At 39.4% G+C, this 23,088-nt stretch overlaps 1 protein-coding gene across 7 annotated transcripts in view; it reads right to left on the bottom strand.

Moving 5' to 3' along the window:
• MTR (5-methyltetrahydrofolate-homocysteine methyltransferase) overlaps nucleotides 1-23,088 on the bottom strand; it is a 108,621-nt gene that overhangs the window by 73,234 nt on the left and 12,299 nt on the right. For all 7 annotated transcript variants that reach the window (XM_074385357.1, XM_074385356.1, XM_003935348.4 and 4 more), the window contains exons 4-11: nucleotides 21,375-21,444; nucleotides 19,618-19,710; nucleotides 17,220-17,326; nucleotides 14,393-14,452; nucleotides 13,445-13,539; nucleotides 4,617-4,717; nucleotides 3,445-3,506; nucleotides 1,972-2,039 (exon numbers count right to left, since the gene is read on the bottom strand). In XM_074385357.1, coding sequence (XP_074241458.1) covers nucleotides 1,972-2,039; nucleotides 3,445-3,506; nucleotides 4,617-4,717; nucleotides 13,445-13,539; nucleotides 14,393-14,452; nucleotides 17,220-17,326; nucleotides 19,618-19,710; nucleotides 21,375-21,444 — 656 coding nt within the window. The remainder of the gene's footprint in view (nucleotides 1-1,971; nucleotides 2,040-3,444; nucleotides 3,507-4,616; nucleotides 4,718-13,444; nucleotides 13,540-14,392; nucleotides 14,453-17,219; nucleotides 17,327-19,617; nucleotides 19,711-21,374; nucleotides 21,445-23,088) is intronic.

Below are 23,088 nucleotides of genomic sequence, written 5' to 3'. Positions count from 1 at the left end.
ATGTCTTTGATCAACCAGAAAAATCTGGCTACTCCACTAAATTTATCAGGACCAGTAATAATTGCTCTACTTTACCGTCCCCAGATTAGAATGTGAACATCTAAGTAAAAGAAGCAAATACATGGCCGGGCGCGGTGGCTCAAGCCTGTAATCCCAGCACTTTGGGAGGCCGAGGCGGGTGGATCACGAGGTCGAGAGATCGAGACCAACCTGGTCAACATGGTGAAACCCCGTCTCTACTAAAAATACAAAAAATTAGCTGGGCATGGTGGCGCGTGCCTGTAATCCCAGCTACTCAGGAGGCTGAGGCAGGAGAATTGCCTGAACCCAGGAGGCGGAGGTTGCGGTGAGCCGAGATTGCGCCATTGCACTCCAGCCTGGGTAACAAGAGCGAAACTCCGTCTCAAAAAAAAAAAAAAAAAGCAGCAAATACATATACAGACAGATATATAGACACACACAAACATACACAGAGACATTTAAAACAACTCCTCTTTTTAAAGAGAAAACAAAAACAAAAAGAGATAGTTGCTGATCCAAAGATAAGTGACATTTAACTACCGATAGCTTTCAGATATTACTTATAAGATATTTTAAAAACTATTAAGAGTCTATCACATCAGTCAACAAAAGCAGTGAGTTATAGGGTAACTCAGTAAAGTGAACACATTATACACATGAAAACAAACTTGGAGGCCAGGCGTGGACTTTGGGAGGCCGAGGCAGGCCAATCATGAGGCAAGAGATTGAGACGATCCTGGCCAACACGGTGAAATCCTGTCCCTATTAAAAATACAAAAATTAGCTGTGCGTGGTGGTGCACCCCTGTAGTCCCAGCTACTCGGGAGGCTGAGGCAAGAGAATCGCTTGAACCTGGGAGGTGGAGGTTGCAGTGAGCCGAGATCCCACTACTGCACTCCAGCATTCTGGCCTGGCAACAGACTCAGACTTCATCTCAAAAACAAAACAAAACAAAACCAAAAAACAGACTTGGAACATTCAGATGACTGGCCTGAAATATGATCATCAGTCACTCCAGGGAAAAAACAAATATCAACAGTCCTAAACAATGTTCCATTTCATTGAATTCCAATCTTCCTATAAGCTATAAAACTCTAAGGAATTAAACACATGGTCATGCTCGTTTCACTCCCTTCCTTCATACGCTCACTTGAAAACACGAATTAAGCAACCACTGTGTACCACGCAAAGTGAAGACCCCTCTCCTGACCTCAAGACACCCGTTGTCTTATTGTCTTTTCCTTCCATGAGGGAATCTAAAGGAGGCCTGTATTTGCCCACGATAAATATGAGCTGTCCTCTTTGAGCATTCAAATATTACTCAGGTATTTAAGGACAGAATATCATAATATCTAGGATTTGCTTTACAAAATCCAGTGGGAAAAGTTGAGGGACAGATGAAATAAGAACCGAAAAACACTAAAAAGTATGGCAACTATGTGATAGGCATATAGAAGTCCATTCTATTATTTCTCTACAATTTTTTGTAATATAAAGGTGTATGAACTTATTAGGAAGGGCTGCCATAACAAAGTGCCCAAGATTGTGTTATGGCAGCTTAAATAACAGAAGTTTATTTGCTCACAGTCTGAGTTGAAGGTGTCAGCAGGGTTAGTTACTGTCTTTTAAGGCCTCTCCCTTGGCTTGCAGATAGCTATTTCTTCCCTTTGTCTTTAAATGGTCTTGCCTCTGTGTGCACATTTGTGTCCTGTTCTTAAAAGGACACTAACCATATTGGATTAGGTACACCTGCATGGCCTCAATTTACCCTAGTCACCTCTTTAAAGGCCTTATCTCCAAATACAGCCGCATTCTGAAATAGTAGAGGTTAGAAGTTCAATATACAAATTTTGGAAGGACATAATTCAGTCCATAACAAAAGGTACATCTTTAGATTATTACCTGATCATCCATTTGCTTTTAGATATATTGTCTATTGGCGATTATTACCTGATATGATCTGGTGTTGAACCACAGCATCCTCCAACTATATTGACCAAGCCATCCATAGCAAAATCCTGCATTTAGGAAAAGACAAAATTTGAGGAAGTTCATCTGAATTCTAAACTCATTACCACCAATTCAATATAAAAGCCATCTATACTTCCTGAATATCTAAGGCTACACTAAAAACAAAGTTAAACATGCTTAACTCTAGACATAAAGATGTCACATACCCTAAACATAGGATTAAAGCAAAGAGTAGTTCAAATGCTGTGAAATCCTTTATACTATTTAAAATGCAGTGAGAGGATGGGTATGGAGGCTCAAACCTGTAATCTCAGCACTTTGGGAGGCCAAGCCAGGAGAATCACTTGAGGCCAGGAGTTTGAGACCAGCCTGGGAAACATAACAAGACCCCATCTCTACAAAAAAATTTTTAATTAGCTGGATATAGTGGCATGTTTCTATAGTACCAGCTACTCAGGAGGCTAGGTGGGAGGATTGCTTGAGCCCAGCAGTTCGAAGATAGACTGAGCTATCATCATACCGCTGAACTTCAGCCTGAGCAACAAAGCAAGACCTTGTCTCAAAAACATAAAACAAAAGATAAAATTCAGTGGGAGATTTGCCTATCTAATGATTTTTTTTTTTTACCCTTATGCTGAGCTGAATGAATGTGAGCTGGATAATGTATTTTCAAATAACACAAAATAGAGTATCGGTTTTTAAATTTACATTAATTTAAAAATGTTTAAATAACAATTCAGTTCCTCTGTCACACACATTCAAGGGCTCAAAAAAACATATAGGAGTGGCTACATAGGGGACAGCATGAGTCTAGAGTTTAATTATAGGCTACTGAATAAAGGACACTGTAACTAACAGACAATGTCAAGGAGTGGAGCAAGTGTATTGGAAAGATGGTCTATAAAGATAATGAAATCATAAATAAGACAGAAATAGTTTAGGAGAGAATGTCAGTGAAACAGAAGCTAAAAATTCAAGGAACAAGGGGAAAGAAACCCAGGGATCAGTAGGTAAGTGCAATAAGAAGTGGCAGTGGATAGTATGGTCTCATGACCAAGGAGTAAACAATGGCAGGTGCATGACGAACAGGGAGAGTGATGGAGGTGACAATGGGCGGGGCATATACTCCACCCAGCAGTCTGAGGAGTGTGAGAGCAGAAAGTCACAATTTGGGAAGGTTGCAGGGGAAGCAATGTCTCAGAGAAGAGCCGAGTGTCAATTAGTTTAGAGTGAACCTCAATGGGAATTTTCCAACAGCCACCAGTGCCAGCTGAGGATAAGGATGCTGACAGCTCTTCCCTGTGCCTCTACTACCTTAATTTGGGGTAAACCTTTCTTTGTTATATGTACATTGGGATTTCTTCAGGGGAAAATTCTCCTTCTAAAAACTCTAAATCTAAAATTCAGTCTCTCTGTCTCTCTTAAAAAGCCAAGTGAAAGAGGATCCCTGACCTTTAGGTGATTGGCCATCATAGAGGGTGTCTCATCATAGTCACCAAAGGTGTTGGGAAGACCTGAGAAAGGAAAATGCAACCATTGTTGCAAATTGCCTTAACAAATATACACCGGATTTGTAAAGACTTTAGGTTGATAACCAAGTAATTTTACATTTATATTAAATGATGATTACTTGCAAAAACAAACACATAATATTTACACAGTCAACACAGAGACACCCCCCAAAAACTTTTTAAAAATCACAGAGGAAAATGAACTTCATTATTTCTTTTCCATTTGAAAGAAAAGATTCTATACACTGTTAGGTAAAACAGAATGCCCAAGCCCCACTCCTTCTCATAAGGGAAATTCATTCCTGTTACTAGTCGCTTAGGGGTGGGAGTGGAAGGAATACTGCATAACCTCTCAACTAATGAGCAACCAAAATGCCACTAAAAATAACAAAAATCAACCAGTCTCCTTTCAAATAAATGTTCCCAAGTAAGACTTTAGCTTATAATCATCCAATTTCTTGTTCTATTTATTATCTGCTTGCAGTTATCTTACTCCTGGTGGGAAATAAAATTCATTGTGCATTAAAATGATATATTTTGAGAAAGAAGGCTGGAAAATGACTTTTAGCTCTAAGTAGCTAAGCAGCACTCAAATACATTCACAGGGAAATCTGGTTAACCCAGAACAAATCGCCAAGATTTAATGGGACAGTTTGAGAACTGTCTACAAATATCTTCAACACATTTACATATAATAAACTGCAAGTCCTAGCTTTCAGAGAAGAAAAAGGTTAACACCACACAAGATTCCTCCTCTGCTCTTCTACTAATAGAGCAGACGAGAGAAAAAGGGTCACTCTTCTCTTCTTTATACCCATCCTTCTGGTCACTTCCACAAGGCTTATACTGTCACCAAAGGCAAGGCTCTGGTCAGTTATTCCCGAAAGTTACGTCCTATTCTGAAGCTTCAGGCTGAGCAAACTTCCCTCGGGTCTACAGGGAAACACTGGTCTGCACCTAAATACTCTTCACTTAGAACATTCCTGCTAAGTGTCAACTATACCAACACCTACAAAACAAAACAAGCTTTTTTAATCAAGATCTCTTACCTCATCTACCTCACGTCTTATGCTATTTTTATCTCCCCATCTGTGACCCCCTTGAAACACATACCTGCATTGGGGTAACACAGGACGTAGGCTGTTGTACATTTTCCAATTATTTCAATAAAAGGTCTCATTTCAGCTGCACCCAAAGCACAATTTAATCCAATGCTAGAAAAACAGAAAAAAAAATATTAGAAGCATCAACTTTCATTCATAATATTTATTCATATAAAAGTTATATTCAGAGACAATATATCTAAGACCAAGTGGATAATAAATCTCCTCATTCAAAGCACTTTTGTTCAACTACCAACAAAGCCATCTCACTGAGGTCCCGTGCAGCACCAAATATTTTTGCCAATGTCTCCATCTTCAGATAATCTCACAGCTGAAGGACCCTGCCTATGGATGGACTCCATTAATCAGTTCACAGATTGGCTAATGGTAAACTGTGGGACAGAAATGTCAGCAAACTAACACTGCTAAAAATAGATCTGACCTGAAAGCAACATTTAAAAGAAGGAAAAAGGAAATCTTGCAGGTAGAAGGAACATGGAATGGTAGAAAGAAGCCACCCTTAAAGTCCAGAACACCGGGACTTAGTGCCTGCCCCACAGGTATAGTCCCTGCTATCCTACAAGGCTGTCAGTGGGTGGTGGGCCTGAGATCTTCCAGAATTTATGAATCAACTATGAAGCTACTAGACTATCTGATCCCTAATGTTCTCGTATTTTACTTTTTTCCTTTTATTGTGATTCCTAAATGCAAAGTGGCATCCCAGGCATTTCAGATAAGGGATACTCAACCTACAGTAATATACTCTGAGTTTTTACAAAAGTACCATAGTCATGCAAAATGTTAACATGAAAACTAGAAGAATATAAAGAAATTCTATGTACTATCTTTGCAACTTTTCTGTAAATCTGAAATGATTCCAAAATTAAGATTATTTAACAAACAAACATCCAATACCCATTCATTTAAAAAATTCAGCAAACTAGGAATAGGGGAAATGTCCTTGATAAAGAATATGTACAAAAAACTTCCAGCCAATATCATGCTTAATCATATAAAACTAGATGCTTTCCTGCTAAGATGAGAAATAAGGCAAGGACTTCCACTCTAATCTCTTATTCAGTATCGTATATGAAGTCCTATGCAATAAGAAAAGACAGAAAGTAAAAGGTATGTGTAGGAATTGGAAAGGAAGAAATAAAACTGTCTTTGTTCGCAAACGACATGACTGTCTATGTAGAAAATCCCAAAGAATCACTAAAAACTCTTTGAGCTAATAAGCAATTATACCAAGGTTTCAAAATATGAGGTAAATATACAAAAACTGTTTACTTATATACCAGATATGAGCAACCAAAATTTGAAATTAGAAACACAGGCTAGGCATAGTGGCTCATGCCTGTAATCTCAGCATTTGGGAGGCTAAGGCAGGTGGATCACTTGAGCCCAGAAGTTTGATAGCAAAACCCCACCTCTGAAAAAAAAAAAAAAAAAAAAATTAACCAGGCATGCTGGAGTACACCTATAGTCTCAGTTACTTTGGAGGCGAAGGTAGTGGATCAACTAAATTTGGGAGGCTGAGGCTACAGTGAGCCATGATGGTGCCACTGCACTCCAGCTTGAGTGACACAGTGAGACCCTGTTTCGAAAAAAAAAGCAAAAATCCCCACAAAACCATTTACTCTAGCACCAAAACAAATTATCTTGGATCATTTGAAAAAAACTATAAAATTGGATCTATATGAAAAAAACTATAAAATTCCAATTTAAGACATCAAAGTGAATCTAAATAAATGAAAAGGTATTTCAAGTTTATGAAGAGGAAGACTTAATATTGTTAAGATGTCAATTCTCTCACTTGATCTATATTCAACACAATCCCAACGAAAATCCCAGCAGTTATTTTGTGAATATCAACAAACTGATTCTAAAGTTTATATGGCAAAACAAAAGTCCCAGAATAGCCAACACAATAACGAGAGAAAAGAACAAAAGTTGAAGGACTGACCTACTGACTCCAAGACTTACTAAAAAGCTAAAGCAATCAAGACAGTGTGGAATTGGTGAAAGAAGAGACAAACAGATTAATGGAACAGAATAGAGTCCAGAAACAAAACCACACAAATATATTCAACTAATTTTTAACAGAAACAAAGGTAATCCAATGGAGAAAGGATATTCTTTCCAATAAATGCTGCTGGAACAACTGGGCATCTGCATTTGAAAAAGCTAATTTAGACACAGACATTACATCTTTCACAAAAAGTAACTCAAAATGGAAGACAGACCGATGTATAAATTGCAAAACGATTAAAATTCTGTAAATAACACAGAAAAAAATTTGAATGATCATGGGTTTGGCAATGAGTTTTTAGGTAAAACACCAAAAGCAAGATCCATGGAAAAAAAACAAAATTTGATAACCTGAACTTCACTAAGATTTAAAACGTTCGGTGAAAGACAGTATTAAGAGCATGAGAAGACAAACCCCAGGCTGGGAGAAAGTATTTGCAAAACACCTATCTGATAAAGGATTTGCTATGGTTTGCATGTGGTTTGTCCATGCCAAAATTCATGTTGAAATGTAATTGCCAATGTAACAGTGTTGGAAGGTGAAGCCGTTACAAGGTGATTAGATCATTAAGATGAATTACCGTCTTTCTCCAGAGACTGGGGTTGGTTCCCTGGAGACTGAATTAGTTCTCAAGGGAATAAATCACTTCTTTCAAGAACAGGCTGTTATAAAGAAGGCCAGTCTCTCCTGTCCCCTCTCTTTCACACATGCTAACATGCCTTCTCACTTTTTGGTCATGCTATGAAGCAGCCCATGGCCCTTGCCAGATGTGGCCATTCAATTTTGAAGTTCTTAGACTCCAGAATCGTGAGCTAAATAAATCTCTTTTCTTTATAAATTTACCCAGTCTCAGGTATTCTGTTACAGCAATAGAAAGTAGACTATGACAGACTTGTATCCCAAATATACAAAGAATTGTTAAAATTCAACAATAAATCCGATTTTAAAAACTGTCTAAAGAGCTGAACAGACCCCTCACCAAAGAAGATACACAGATGACAAGTACACATAAGAAAAGATGCTCAAAATCATCAGCTGTTTTTAAGGAACTGCAAATAAAACAAGAGACCACTATACACCTATCAGAATGGCTAAAATCCAAAACTGACATCACCAAATGCTGGGAAGGATGCGAACAACAGGACCTCTCGTTCGCTGCTGGTGGGAGTGCAACATGCAACAGCAGCTTTGGAGACAGTTTGGCAGTTTCTCACAAGACACTTAGTCTTACCATAAGATCCAGCAATCCTCTGTTATTTACCCAAGTGAATGGAAATCTACTTACGTCTACACAAAAACCTGCCATAAATGTTCACGGAAACTTTTTTTTTTTTTGAAGCAACTGATAAGTTTATTTTCTGTTAGCCTTATTTCCATGTTGCTTAAGAGCCCGTGCAAGAACAGCATTAAGACCACTCAGTGGTTGCTCCTACCCATCGAGTGACCTGAGCAGTGGGAGCTGCAGACCAGGCTTCCGTGGCAGGCTGAGCGCTCCAGTCTTCAGTAGGAACTGCTGCACAGGCACGGAGGGAAGCCGCGGGCCTGACCAGTGTGCGACCTCAGGCTGAGTAGCAGTGAACTCAGGAGCTGCAGCGTTCCATCCACCCTGAAATTCCTCCTTGGTCACAGCCTTTTCAGCAGCAGCCTACTCTTTCAGTCTCTTCAGGATCTCTGTAGAAGTAGAGATCAGGCATGACCTCCCACAGGTGTTCACGGGAAATGGTGCCACACACGTGCAGAACTTCCCAGGCCAGCATCCACCACATCAAACCCAGTGAGTGAGCTCCCTTGTTGTTGCATGGGATGGCAATGTCTACATAGCGCAGAGGAGAATCTGTGTTACACAGAGCAAGGGTTGGTAGGTTAACGTAAGACGCCTCCGTGAGGCGGAGGTTGCAGTGGGCTGAGATGGTGCCACTGCACTCCAGTCTGGGCAACAAGAGTGAAACTCCATCTCAAAGAGAAAATGCCTCTGTGAGAAGCTGCTGGTCAGGCCTCGAGTCAGTAACCACAAGAAGCAGTGGCTCCCAGGAGGCTGCCTGGAGCTGGCTGGTGAAGGCTGCAGGAGTGAAGTGGCAGCAACTGGGGTGGCTTCCGTGGCAGGAGCAAACTTCAGCACAGCCCTCCAGCCAGTACTCCCGGAGGACATAACACTGACATCAGCAGGATTTTCAATGGCAACAATGGCACAAGCTGCCAGCAGAAGCTCCTCCCAGGTCCTCTTCAGATTTATGATGTAGATGCCATCACTTTTCCTTTTACAGATGTACTGTTCCACCTGGAAGTCAAGATTGGTGCCACCTAAGTGGGTTCCTGCTACATGGAACTTAAGAACATCCTCCTTGATTTGCAGGAAATCAAGGGCTCTGGACATTGTGAACGTTTCCCTTTAAGTTATGGCAGGAATCCAGAACAGCGCCGTACGCGCATGTACCCCTCTGTGGGTAGCGCGGAAAGACCATGGGAACTTTATTCATAATTGCTACAACTTGGAAGCAACCAAGATGGTCTTCAATACACAAACGGAAAAAAAAAACCTGTAGTACTTCATCACAACGAAATATTATTTAGTGTTAAAACAAATACATATTCACAACGAAATATTATTTAGTGCTAAAAAGAAATAATCTATCAAGCTTACAAAGACAAATGAACCTTAAGTGAACATCACTAAGTGAAAAAAGGCAGTCTGAAAAGGCTACATACTATGTGGTTTCAACTGTATTTCCATTCTGGAAAAGGCAAAACTACAGACAGTGAAAAGATTCATTGCCAGTGAGCCGGGAAAGAGGGTAAGTAAATGGAGCACAGGGGAATTTTAGGGCAATGAAACTATTCTGTATGATACTGTAATGGATATATGTTACTCATGATATATTTTTCAATACCCACAGAATATACAAAACCAAGGAACATATAAAACCAAGAAGGAACCCTAAGGTAAACTAGAGGCTTTAGTTAATAGTAACGTTTCGATATTGGTTCGTATTGTAATAGGTGTACCACACCAAAAACAAGCTGTTGATAATAGGAGAATTGGAGCAGGAGAGTATATGAGAACTCTCTGTACTTTCTGCTCAGTTTTTCTGAAAACCTGAAACTCATCTAAAATAAACATGATTCTGTGATCGCTGACGCCTGACAGAATTACATCTCAGTTAAGGCTGCGGGGTCCAGCGCACGGCTAATTTACAGTCCTCGAATAGACCTACTCAGTTTTGTTCTTTTACCTGTTCCCCTTGAAATATTCTTTTTTTAAAAAAAAATCTTAACGCTACTGTCACCGGACTCAACAACAGATAAAAATGAAAAACCTGACTGGGCGTGGTGGCTGACACCTGTCACCCCAGCACTTTGGGAGGCTGAGGCAGGCAGATCACCTGAAGCCAGCCGTTCAAGGCCAGCCTGGTCAACATGGTAAAACCTTACCTCTATTAAAAATACAAAAACTAGCTGGGCACGGTGGCACATGCTTGTAATCCCAGCTACATAGGTGGCTGAGGAACAAGAATCACTTGAACCCAGAAGGTGGAAGTTGCAGTGAGCCGAGATTATGTCACTGCACTCCAGCCTGGGTAACAGAGTGAGACTATGTCTCAAAAAACAAACAAACAAAAAATGTTAAATCATCATGTTATTGTTAGAAAGGATCCTAGACTTTTTCCCAAACCTAGTTCCAATATTAACTCATATTTTCATTAGTTAGGTGACTTCAATAATGCCTGATCAGTTCTCAGAGTTAATATAAAGTTCAAATTAAATACCATATATGAAAACATCTTATAACACGGAATTAACCTAAATGCCCATCAATGATAGACTGAATAAAGAAAATGTACTATATGGACACCATGGAATACTACGCAGCCGTAAAAAGGAATGAGATCATGTCCCAGGGACATGGATGGAACTGGAAGCCATTATCCTGGGCCAACTAATACAGGAACAGAAAACCAAATTCTGCATGTTCTCCTGTAAGTGGGAATTGAATGATGAGAACACATGGACACATAGTGGGGAACAACACACACTAGGGCTGTCAGAACGTAGCGGGTAGGAGGAGTGAGAGCATCAGGAAGAATAGCTAATGGATGCTGTGCTTAGTATCTAGGTGATGGGATGATCTGTGCAGCAAAACACCATGGTTACATGTTATGGTTACACGTTATGGTTACATGTTACCTATGTAACACGCCTGCACATCCTGTACATATACCCCTGAACTTAAAAGTTGGAAATCAAAAAACAAAAATAAGAAAGATAAAAACTCAAAAAAAAAGAAAACGTCTTATAAACTATACAGTTCTTCCATTGCTATGACCTCACTTGGATACAAACATCCTTTCTTTGGTTAGAAAACTCTGCCTCATGTTTTTAAAACCTCGCTCAAAGCTGTCTCTAAATCCCACAGGAACTCCACTACTCCTATGTATTGCCAGATTTTTATTCATAGTTCTGTAGAGCACTGTTTATTTTCTAATTTAATTTACCTATGCATTTCTCCTAGGGTGGACTATTCCACATTGGCCTGTATTCCAGGGCATATAGAAGTATTTCAATAAATACTTGATGAATCAGCAGTAATATAAAGCTTCTATCCCACTGTTCTGTAGTTTGTGATCATCACAAATCGGTAAACAACAGTTTCTTACATAGATGTAAGAATATGTGTCCTTTTCACATATTATTTGCTCCTTCCATCTGCTCCTACAGTCTGTCAGATTCATAACAAAATAAAGGCCAAATACATTCTCTCTGTGAGTAGGCTATAGTTGAAGTCACAGAAAGGATTATTTAAAAAATTTTTAAATTAACCACTGAGTGGATCAAGAGTCAGAATTAACTGAATGGTTGCTTAAGCAATAAAAACAAATTATTTAGACCTCAATAAAACCTCATCTCAAGGCTCCTGCAGGTGAGACAGTGGTAGGAAGAGCGTCCTCTAAGGGGCCCTTGAGAACTGTTGGCAAACTAAAGGCTCCAATGACATTCAAGACAACACAGAGGTTCTACCTAACCACTAGGAAAGATTCTATCATTACTATTAAAATCTTGCAATGGTGTGGTACACCTATTACAATGTGAACCAGTATCAATACATGATTAGTAACTAAAGTCTATAGTTTACATTAGGGTTTATTCTTTTTTTGTATATTCTGTGGGTTTTGACAAATATATCATGAGTAGCATATCCATTACAGTATCATTTACTTAACCACATAACAAACTAAGACTTGGCAAAGGGGGTGGGAAAAGAGAAAGACAACGAAGGGAGGAATGCTCCAAATATTCACAGGCCAAAAAAAAAAAAATTTGAATAAACTAGATAACATTTGTGTCTTCAGAGACCCCTACATTTCCTATCTTCAGTTTTTCTGTTAAATGTTTATTAGATCCCTACTATGTGCCAAGAATTCTACTTAACACTAGAGAAATAAAGATGAAGAGACTGCTCAGGAAAAAATCCTAAGCTGTGAAATAGGTCATGACAACCCAATTCAATACGACGATTTTCGTAGTTATCACACTCAATCAAACGTCTGTTAAGGCACTTTAAATTAATGGCACATTTTAAGAAATCACAATATGACATTAAGTCTACTGTAAGATGTACTCTGTAATTACAAACATTTAAGTGTGAAAAAAGAACATCACATAATTGGTATAATATGATCTAATACGGTGGTAAACAGTATGCTCCTGTTCCCAGATCCTCTATTTACTTCATCTTGGGCAAGTTACAACCTCTGAGTCTTAGGAACCTTCTTGTTAAAATGGGTACATTAATACCAGTACCTGCCCTCAAAGTGTTACTGCCAGAATTAAAGAAAGAACTCACATAAAGCTCTTAGAACAGAGCCTGGCACACAGCAAACTCTCAACAAATGTCCATTATTCTGACTTTTTATAGCAAAGGGTAAAATAAAAGCAAACAAAGACACAGACCTGGGCTAATGAGAGGGGAAATGTTCGCTAGAGGGAAGTTTCCTGAGATAAGTCTTAAAGGCTAAGAAGTCAACAAAGTGAAAGGGTATGGAGGAAGGGAAGAGGGGAAGGGGGAAGAAGACCAGCAGAGCTTCCAGGCAAGAGGAATACAAGAAAAAAAGCCCAGGAATTTTAAAAGTCCGGGCAAAACACATACTCAGAGGCTCTTCCATGTCACTCAAAGTACACAATTTAAAACATTTTGATATGAAAAATAAAATATAAATAGGGAGATTTTTTTTAAATAGATTGTGAAAGTCATGTTAATTTAATTCTTTAGAGAAAGGGTCCTGCTATGCTGGCCACACTGAAATGCAGTGGTTATTCACGGAGCTATCATAGTATACTACAGCCTCCAACACCTGGCTTCAAGAGATCCTCCTGCCTCCACCTCCCAAGAAGCTGGGACTACAGGCACACACCACCGTGCCAAGCGCCATGTTCGCTTTACAGATAAAAACCTGAGCTTTAGAAGTCCCACTTTATTCCAAGACAGATTGCTTCTGGTTGCCTCATAAATAGGGAGTGGCACTGGCCTAAAATTTGCAGAGCACTGCAAACTATAAGGGGCACCTCTGCAGACAAACAGACAACCATTGGGAAGTATGAGAACTCTCCCAGTCCCTCAAATTGACCCATTTAGCCAGTGATCTTCTGCATCCTTTAGGGAAAAGTCTGAAAGTACTTAAAGAAAAGTCAATAGAGCAGAAGTGTGGGACAGTGAAATCTGCGAAAGCAATCCCCTCCCAGGTCACATTCCACAGCCATCAGAAAAGGCTCCCCAAGAAAGAAAGGAAGTCAAGGAAAGATGAATCACTCACCAGAGCGGGTCTGCATGAGACACACTGATGACAAATGCCTCTCCTGTCTGTCCAGAAAGAGTCCGGCCACTTTTATCAACAATCGTCCCTGAAATCTGAATTGACAAAGTAAACGAAGTCAATAATACAGACTCAAGCTAAGAATATAGGCATACATCCTGGGTAACAAGAGCAAAACTCCATCTCAAAAAAAAAAAAAAAAAAAAAAAAGAATATAGGCATAAAGACAAAATAAAATGAACAAGCTGACTTCCTTTGTCCTTTCACAAGTAAAAGAGCTGTGGAACTCAAAATCACAGGGAGCACTTCCTGTAACAGTTAGAATAGACATTTGTCAAGAGACTTGAGGGAGGAGGCAAGAAGCCACAGAAACAGCAACAAGGGAAAGTCACTGAGGCAAAAGCAATGACCAAAACAGCTTTGGAATTCACATGTCCAGTCTATTGTTAGAGGCAGGTTTCCCAGAGAGAACCTCAAGTCATCCTGACCTCCTGCTGTTAAACATTAGATTTATCTAACACCTGTGTTTTGATTCAATTCGATTCTCACCAAGCAATTTTAGGACTCACAGAGAGGTACGCCTACTGAGTTAATAAATTGGCAGTCTGGTGTCTTCAGTGTTGAGTATGTGGCCATCAGCATGCAAATCCAGCCCTCCTTAGGCCCTAATCAGTCTTGAAGTCTTTAACTTCAAGGACCAATACAGTGGGCTTCTTTTGAACAGCTTGCCTTCCACCAACTACTTCTAGATTCATTTTCCTTGCCTCTCCAGATAAAAGACTGTTATTGATCTAGAAGTGGTGGGAGGGAAGTGAACAGAAGAAGTTAAAGTAGATGAATTCTAAAAGATACTATCAATAGTTCTACTATGCAAGGGCGGAAAACATGCTCAAAAGAACAATTATTAATAAAAGACAGAATGTATTGTGCAAACACCTTAGAACTTACAAAGATAGGCCGGGGAGCATATGTCTCCTCAAAAAGTTTTTGGAGTGCAAACAAGGCTGCCTGTCAGGGAAAAAAGGAAGAATACCTTTATTTCTGAGACTGTGTCCAAGGTTAGTATAACTACCCAATTAGAATGCACCCTTTTCTAAGACCTCTTCAGGTAAGATATGCACCAAGCTCTCTAGGAAGAAGCGTCTTCCTTACAAGGCCCAACCCCAGCACCCCTTTCTCAAGTGTAATACTGTGCATATTAAAATAAAACAAATCCTGACTTAAAGTCCACCTAGAAACTACTTCCTCAAGGAGGAGCTGAAGAGCTATTCTTTCTTCCTTTTCTCAATAAAAATTAAAAGTAAATAAATAACACTCGGGAGGCTGAGACAGAACAACTGCCTGGGCCCAGGAGTTCAAGGTTGCAGCTAAATTGTGATCATGCTACTGCATTCCAGCCTGGATTACAGAGCAAGCCCCTGTCTCAAAAATAAATAAATAAATAATAATGTCCCTGCCTTTCATATCCTTTCATATACATGGTTAAGTATATGAACCCACAGCATCACTTCCAGCACTGTGAAAGACAGCATGAGCTTAGATTAGGTAGTAAAGGTACAAATCTCATGTTACTCTGTACTGTTCCGTCCATATTTTAAGATCTAGGCAACAGATCTTCTCTTTTTGTCATTACAGTTCTTGATTCTAAGATGGGCATGTTTTCACAATTAATTCTCTGAAATCAGAACGCAACCTGTAATTAATGTGTCCCTTTCCAGTGATGGTAGGTTTTTTTCACAGAAAGTTACTAAATCAACAATATCAGAATTTCCTTTTTAGAACCAGACAAATTGATCCTAACGATCTTATGGAAAACAAACATATAAGAATAGCCATGAAAGTTCTAGAAAAGGGGGTGGGACTCAATAAAAATAAAAACATCTAGGTCTACCAGTTACTCAGACATATTCTAATGTTATGGCTAATAGTCCAGTAGTATCACATCAGCAAACAGATCACTAGAAAACACTAGATCCAAATGCACTCCAGAATTTTGCATGACAAGGCTAATGTTCCACATCATTCCTATCACTGGGAAATAACAGGATGTTTAATAGATGGTGGTAGGAAAACTAAACTCTAGAGGGAAAAAGTTAGCTCTCGATTTTATTTCTCACTCCAAAATAAATACCGGATGCATCGTGAGGGAAACTAGTTCTGTATAACCAGAAGAATGTATGCCACACATTTTAAAACTTAGAAACTCAACAAAACCTATCCTTAATGCTTTATCCCCGAATGTTAATCCCTCTTATTTCTAATCTAAACAATACTGTGACTCTTTTCAAATGTATATATGAATCTCATTTCAAATATATTCCTTATCTTGTTTGTTACTGCTCTTAGTTTCAAAATGTGTATCTGAATTCCTTTTAAAATTAGAATTTCTTTACTGGAGGTTCAGAAAACAATTTCTAAAAAGATACATAAAAAGAACCTAATAGAAGCGATATGTGAAGCGTGAGGTAGAGTAGGCATCTAGCTTCAGGCTGCTAGTGGCTCTCTACATTCTTCGTGCTTGCAAGTATTTTAGAAAATGTTGTTTTTTTTTTTAAGTTCAAAAATTCTGGATCTGTGGTCTTATTTCCACGCAATTAAATATTTAATGCAACTGTAAAATACTAGGGAGGAAAAGGCCATTTTTCCATTTTTTTCCCTCTCTTTGACCGAGGAGTGCCTCTGTAAGTATAATCTCCCCTCTCCCTCCACAAAAAAATAGCATCTGTAAATTCAACCATACAACATTTAAGAAAAAATCTCCTATACTATTAAAGCACACATACACCCAAAACAATGCCACAACACTACCACCATCACCACCATGAATAAAGTCAAATGTGAAACAAGCCAGAGGACAGTATTGCTACACATGATTGACAAGGACCTGATTTCCTCAGTAAAGGACTCAATTTTAAAAAGCCAAAGTCCAATAGAAAAAAGGACAGAAGACATAAACCATAGAAAAAGAAATATAAATGGCTCTAAAACTGAAGAAAGATGCTCAAGAAATATGCAAGTTAAAAACTACAGTGAGGGACCACGTGTGAAACTGAAAAAAGTCAAACAGTGCTAGGGAGGGTGTCGTGAAACCAGCACTATGGTACACTGCTTGCTGAAGAGAATATAAATGAGTCCAGTCTCAAAGGAGGGTAATTTGACACTAAAGACAAAAATTACCAATGCACATACCCTCTGATTCAGCAATTTTACTTGTAGAAACGTATCCTATAGATATACTGTATAAAAACATACGTATAAAGATATTTGCTTCTCTCCCCATACACTTATGTGCCTTTGCATGTAAGGAACACACACACACACACACATACATGCATGCTTATATCTGCATAGCATCTGTCAGGCCCCCCAAACTGGTAGTCATAGTTGTCTCTGGAAAGGGAGCTAGATAACTAGAGGCTAGGAAAGGAAAGGAAAAGACATTCACTTTTCACTCCATACATTTATGCATCTTTCAAATTTAGAACCAGCAGCATGTATTTTATTACCTAGGGACATATGCACTGACAGTAGCTATATATGAAAATATTTATTTTCCTAATTAGAAAAAGTTACTTTAAATGCTTCAAAAGCAGGTTTTTTGGTTTTTCTTATTGTTCTTATTGGCCTCAGTTAAAAATATATTCAAGAATAAAATGGAGCAAATACAAGTAATACATTTAACTTGGATAATGGCTAATATTATCTTCTCCCTACATTAGGGGACTCACCCACAGCCCTCACCCCAGCCCTGTCTGTTTTTTCTCCCTTAACTCACCTTGGCATTGGCAGTATCAAAAATAGTTTCAATGAGTAAGATATCAACCCCGCCATCCAGAAGTCCTCTGGCCTGCTCTTGGTATGCTCCAACAAGCTCATCAAATGCTGCAAAAAATAAATCACACCCAGCACATCAGTCACCAGTATCCTCTGAATGGCCCTAGGGTATCCAGGTGCAGGTCTGGCACCTGTGAACTATTGCTGGTTTACAATGCATAGTTTAAGAACATGATCTTTTGTAAGAAACCAAATAAAGCAATGTGGCAGGGACAGAAGGTAAACAAGTAAGCTGAACGCAGTTGTTCCTAAACAGCTGCCACGTAACTTCCACTTCCCATGTATGAGCTGAGAAGAGGGAAGGTGTATGAATTTCTTAAACATGTACCTCACATTCAACATCTTTGAAATACATCATTCTTTCCATAGCTCATTTCAACCAACTGGTTAAGAGCTGACTGTGAGAAACATGTCACATTGACGTGGGTAGGTCACAGACTGAGTTCAAGTCACTCACTGTGGTAAACGGCTGAAGGGCCACAGATTTTGTCTCTGGTCTTACACCAACTCTGTCAGAGAAGAAACCTGTCTGCTGGGCAATTCCAGTCTCAAACAAAAAGTATTCAATCACCTCTAGGTAAAATTTTTGTTATAAATGTCTTGGGTTGGCCCGGTGCAGTGGCTCACACCAGCATTGTGGGATGCCAAGGAGAACAGATCACTTGAGGTCGGGAGTTCAAGACCTGCCTGGCCAACATGGTGAAACCCCGACTCTACTTTAAAAATACAAAAATTAGCCCAGCGCGGTGGCACACGCCTGTAATCCCAGCTCCTGGGGAGACTGGGGCAGGATAAGCAGTCAAACCTGGGAGGTAGAGGCTGCGGTGAGCCAAGATCATGCCACTGCACTCCAACCTGGGCAACAAAGTGAGACACGGTCTCAAAAAAATTTTTTAAAGTGTCTTAGGTTATCTATTTCCACATGAGAGATCATCTCTCTCCCTATTTTATCTCCCAACCAAAAAAGAAAAAATGCTCAGATATCTCATAGAGAAGGCTATACAGCAAAGTTATGCTTGCTGTCCGAATACACGGTAGGTCCTCCTGTAACATCGTTGACAGGTTCTCAGAAATTGCAACTCTGATTAAGACAATATATAACAAAACCAGGATTTTCTTATCAACATTATAATGAAATGCTGTTGAAGGAAATGACGTTATTTGAGGACCTGCTATGCATCGTTTTGCTTAAAGGTGCAGTGTTCAAGAACCTGCCGATGACGTTAAGTCAAGACTTACTGTACTTTACCTTGTACAGCCCAAGAGCAAGGAGAAGTTAGCTCCCCACTGGCACATCTAGACAAAAGAAAGCATCAACCACTCATAAGCCTAGTATGAGCAACTCCTGGTGAAAAAGCGTGGTATCATGACACACACAGTTCCATAAACCAAAACCCTACAAACTATACTTGCTTGATCTCATCATCTCCACAGACTACACTACCAGATATGGAATCATGACTATTCAGCTCTGTTACTTTAATGCTTTCTGTTTTTTATAGTCTTGATGCTTAGAAATTGACCTAGATACTTGGGATTTTTTTTTTTTTTTTTTGTCAAACCTCAATATAAATATGTTTATACATGGTAGTTTATAAGATTCATAATGCTAGCATGTTGATATGATTTGGCTGTGTTCCCACCCAAATCTCTTCTCGAATTCCAACACGTTGTGGGAGGTACCTGGTGGGAGGTAATTGAGTCATGAGGGCAGGTCCTTTCCGTGCTGTTCTTGTAACAGTGAGTAAGTCTCATATCTGATGGTCATACAAGGGGGAGTTTGCCTGCACAAGCTCTCTCTTTGCCTGCTGCCATCCATGTAAGATGTAGCTTGCTCCTCCTTCCCTGATTGTGAGGCCTCCCCATCCACATGGAACTGTAAGTCCATTAAACCTCTCTTTCTTCTGTAAATTGCTCAGTCTTGTCTTTATCAGTAGTGTGAAAATCGACTAATACAGATGTCTAGATAGTTTGGACTGCCTTCTGATGAACGAGGAAATAGTGAGCTATTTTATAACACACCAAAAACCTAATACCCAAATTTGCTCAACTTCTGAGTTTAGTTTTGTTTTAGTTGGTTTCATTTCCACAGCTGACAAAGCAGCATTAACACAACACCATCTATATCTGAAAGCAAGTTCAAATAATCATCATCATCATAGCTAACTTTTTATTTAGATGTCTACTATATTCCAGGTACTGTGGTATATCTTCTACATGGATGAAATCAAAGTAACTCTATGGTAGATCCTGTTATTGGTTCCATTTTGCAGATTTATAGCTTACTGTAGGACAGAGCTACTTGCCCAAATCAATGACTGTATGTGATAAATACTCACTGATGTTCCTATAATCCGGTCTTTCCACAGACGGAGATACGGAGAGTGTCTTATTAGTCGGACCCAGAGCCCCTGCCACAAACCTCTTAATTCCTTTAGGAAAAGAAAAATAAGTATGAAATCTCTAAATGGCTGAACATTTTTTATTGTGAATAGCCAGTAAGATTTTTTTCTAGAACACAAGTCTATAATCTTTTGTCCATAACTCTGAAATCCAAAAACCTCTAAAAAGCCAAACTTTTTTCCCAATTTGACAATAAAACTTGACCTCTCCTAAACAGATGATTCATAGATTTTGTTCATATATATTTGATCATGGGGCTGCACCAGATCCCACTAAGGAAATTATGCCATAGAGATATGCACATATTCTCATGGAACCAGTCCCCAAAACTGAATTCTCACACAACTGACTAAAACATTTCAGTAAGTAATCCTTTTCTATTACCACAGCTGTGTTTGGACAAATTCCCTCTCTTCCTATTTTTATGAGACCTTAAAGGTTTTGAACTTAACATAAGTTCTGCAAAATCACCTCACATTAGCATTTAACTTGAAATGCTCTCCAGTACCATATTGCAGGCTCTTCACTAGGAGGAGATACTAAATCAGGATTAACAATTATAAAGTCTGAAATTGGAAGTATGAAGTAGAGCAAATCTTTCTTTAATAACTTTTCCTCTAGCCTGGAATCTAGGTGCTTCTAAAATGGCATGGGAAGTTGTGTTCATTCACACAGAAGCCAGAGGTCGTACTGCTCATTACCTTGATGACTTTGGCCACTCAACAACCTGAGCTATGCTGTATTTAACTGGAGAAGACTATTAGCTAATGGATAAACCAGCTTCTGAACAGGTTACAGGCCCAAATATTCTTTTTCATCACCAAAGCTAAGCAATAATGTGGGCATATGAAAAATGTCCTTATCTCTCCCTGCTTTAGCTGGTTCAGTATCCTCTGACCTGTGACTCTGTTGGAGTAATAGTCTATACACTGCTATGAATTTAAACATTATCTCTTAGAAACAGAGTTCCTATAAACTGCATTGGTCTTCATTAGTATGCTATGTATAACTTCACAGCAATTTTGCTTTTCTGTTGGCAATAACTTCACGTTTCCAAATCTTAAGGTGCTCCATGTATTTCTCATATTCTTTCCTTCCCTCAAAGCCTCCTACCAGCTGGTGCCCAAGTGTTCTGATGGCATCCAGCCAGGAGGCTAGTTATTTCAGGAGCCACTTTTCAAGTCCCAGCAAGACTGACTCTAACGCCACACTCTTTTGTGTGCTTCACAGAGACTTCAAGGACATCCATAGTAAAAGGAGAATGCTGGAAAGGCAGTATCTCTACCTGCATCAGCTAATCACGGAGATGACAGTATCTTTAAAAAATGAGATCAACTATCCTAATAATAGCCAAGATCATCAAAACAGCCAGCTGTTACTTTAATGACCTGATGAATTATTTCAGCCCTAAATACACAAGGGAGTCAGGGGCCTAGCTACAAAGTCAGGCTAAACCAGGGTGAAAGAGCAAATCCTGAGCCCAAGAACCACAGGGCTGGCATCAATTCAAAGGTGTGGAGGGTTTGATTATGAAACTGCAGAGAAGTAATCTACAAACATGTAAAATACAGTGTCTCCAGTGTTACTCCGAAGCCAAAGGCCACATAAGGAAAAACTGCAATAAAGACACCACAATATAGCTGAGAGTATTAAAGGAACCTTGTGTGCGAAAAAAGAGAAGAACATTCCTTACCCGTCTGGAGAGTTATCTCCTCAGCAGCTTTTCTGGCCACTTCTGCAGAGCACTTGTTCATCCGGTAGGCCTAATACATATCAACCACAAACGTTAGCTTGTCCTTTTCCTCCACATGATAAGTAGTGGATTCATGACCATCTAATACTCAGTTTTCTTCAGTAAGGAAATGTAGAGTGAATTAATCTGGGGTCTGAGTGAAATCCTAGCCAAGAAGGCATATCAGCTCCAGACTTGAAAGGCAGCAAGGAAAGACAAGAGTCCTTGGGGAATGCTTTTAGGTTCTCCTTCCAAATCATGAGCTCGCTGGTAAAAAAAGGACAATCCCTAGACAGCTAGCATGTCAGAGAATAACCTGTGTGGTTAAATATTCTGAGAATTAAGAAAAAAATACAGCAAATGGAAAAAGCATGGGGAGGCAGAACACGTGGATTCAAGGACTAGTCTGTCATTGCCTGACCAGGCAGTTCCCACAGTAACTTTCCCAGGCCTTGATTCATGTACAACAGTTGGAATCAGTAATTCTGAACTTTTTGCATATTATTAACCACCTGAGAATTTCATAACGGACTATGAACCCTCTCATTAGGAAATAAAAAGCAAATATGCACATACACACACAGTGTTGCCTATGATTTAAGGACGTTCATGGCCCTCCAGAAGCTCTTCCACAGACCAAGTCAGGAGAACTTAGACTTGTGATCTTCAGGTTCCTTTGAATTCTTAAGATCCTATGTGTCCTGAATACTCACATCCAGTAATTTAACACCCAGAATATCCTAAATAGATGTTGGCAAACTGTGGCTCACAGGGCAAATCAAGTCCACTGCTGGTTTTTGTAAATAAAGTTTTACTGAGATAAAGTATACCCACTTATTTATACAATGTCTATAGCTGCTTCCACACTACATGATGGAGTTGAGTATTTGGCAAAAGACTGTATGTAGCTAACAAAGCCAAAATATGTACTATCTGGCCCTTTATTTAAAAATGTTGGCCAACTTCAGCTCCAAAATGACACAAAAGTAACTGTAAGACATTGCTTACATGAAAACAGAATCATGTGTCTGGAAATATCCACACACAAATGGGGACATTAACATGTACCATAGATTTCTATCATTAAGGTTTTACAAAATTTAAATATGGAAGCATCATATCAATTAAAAGGAAAACAAATCTGCCAATAGTAATCAATAGGATGACTACTATCAAAAAAATAGAAACTAAATGGTAATACTGACACTCTAGTTCACTGCTGGTGGGAATGCAAAATGGTGCGGCTGGCCAGGCACGTGGCTCACACCTGTAATCCCGGCACTTTGGAAGGCTGAGGCAGACAGATTACCTGAGCTCAGGAATTCAAGACCAGCGTGGACAACATGGCAAAACCACTCGTCTCTACAAAAACTACAAAAATTAGTAGGGCATGGTAGAGCACACCTGTAGTCCCAGGTACTCAGAGGGCTGAGGCAGGAGACTTGCTTGAACCTGGAAGGCAGAGGTTGCAGTGAGCCAAGATCGCGCCACTGCACTCCAGCCTGGGTGACAGAGTAAGACCCTGCCTCAGGAAAAAAAAAAAAAAAAAAAAAAATGATACAGCCACTCTGAAAAACAGTATAGCAGTTTCTCAAAAAGTTAAACAGAATTGTCGTATCATCTAACAATTCAACTTCCATGTATATATACAAAAAAATTGAATGCAGGGACTTAA

This window comes from Saimiri boliviensis, chromosome 14 (assembly GCF_048565385.1).
Source record: "Saimiri boliviensis isolate mSaiBol1 chromosome 14, mSaiBol1.pri, whole genome shotgun sequence".
Taxonomy (NCBI): domain Eukaryota; kingdom Metazoa; phylum Chordata; class Mammalia; order Primates; family Cebidae; genus Saimiri; species Saimiri boliviensis.
Note: the sequence above shows the minus strand (reverse complement) of the source record. Positions and strands in the feature narration are given on the sequence as shown.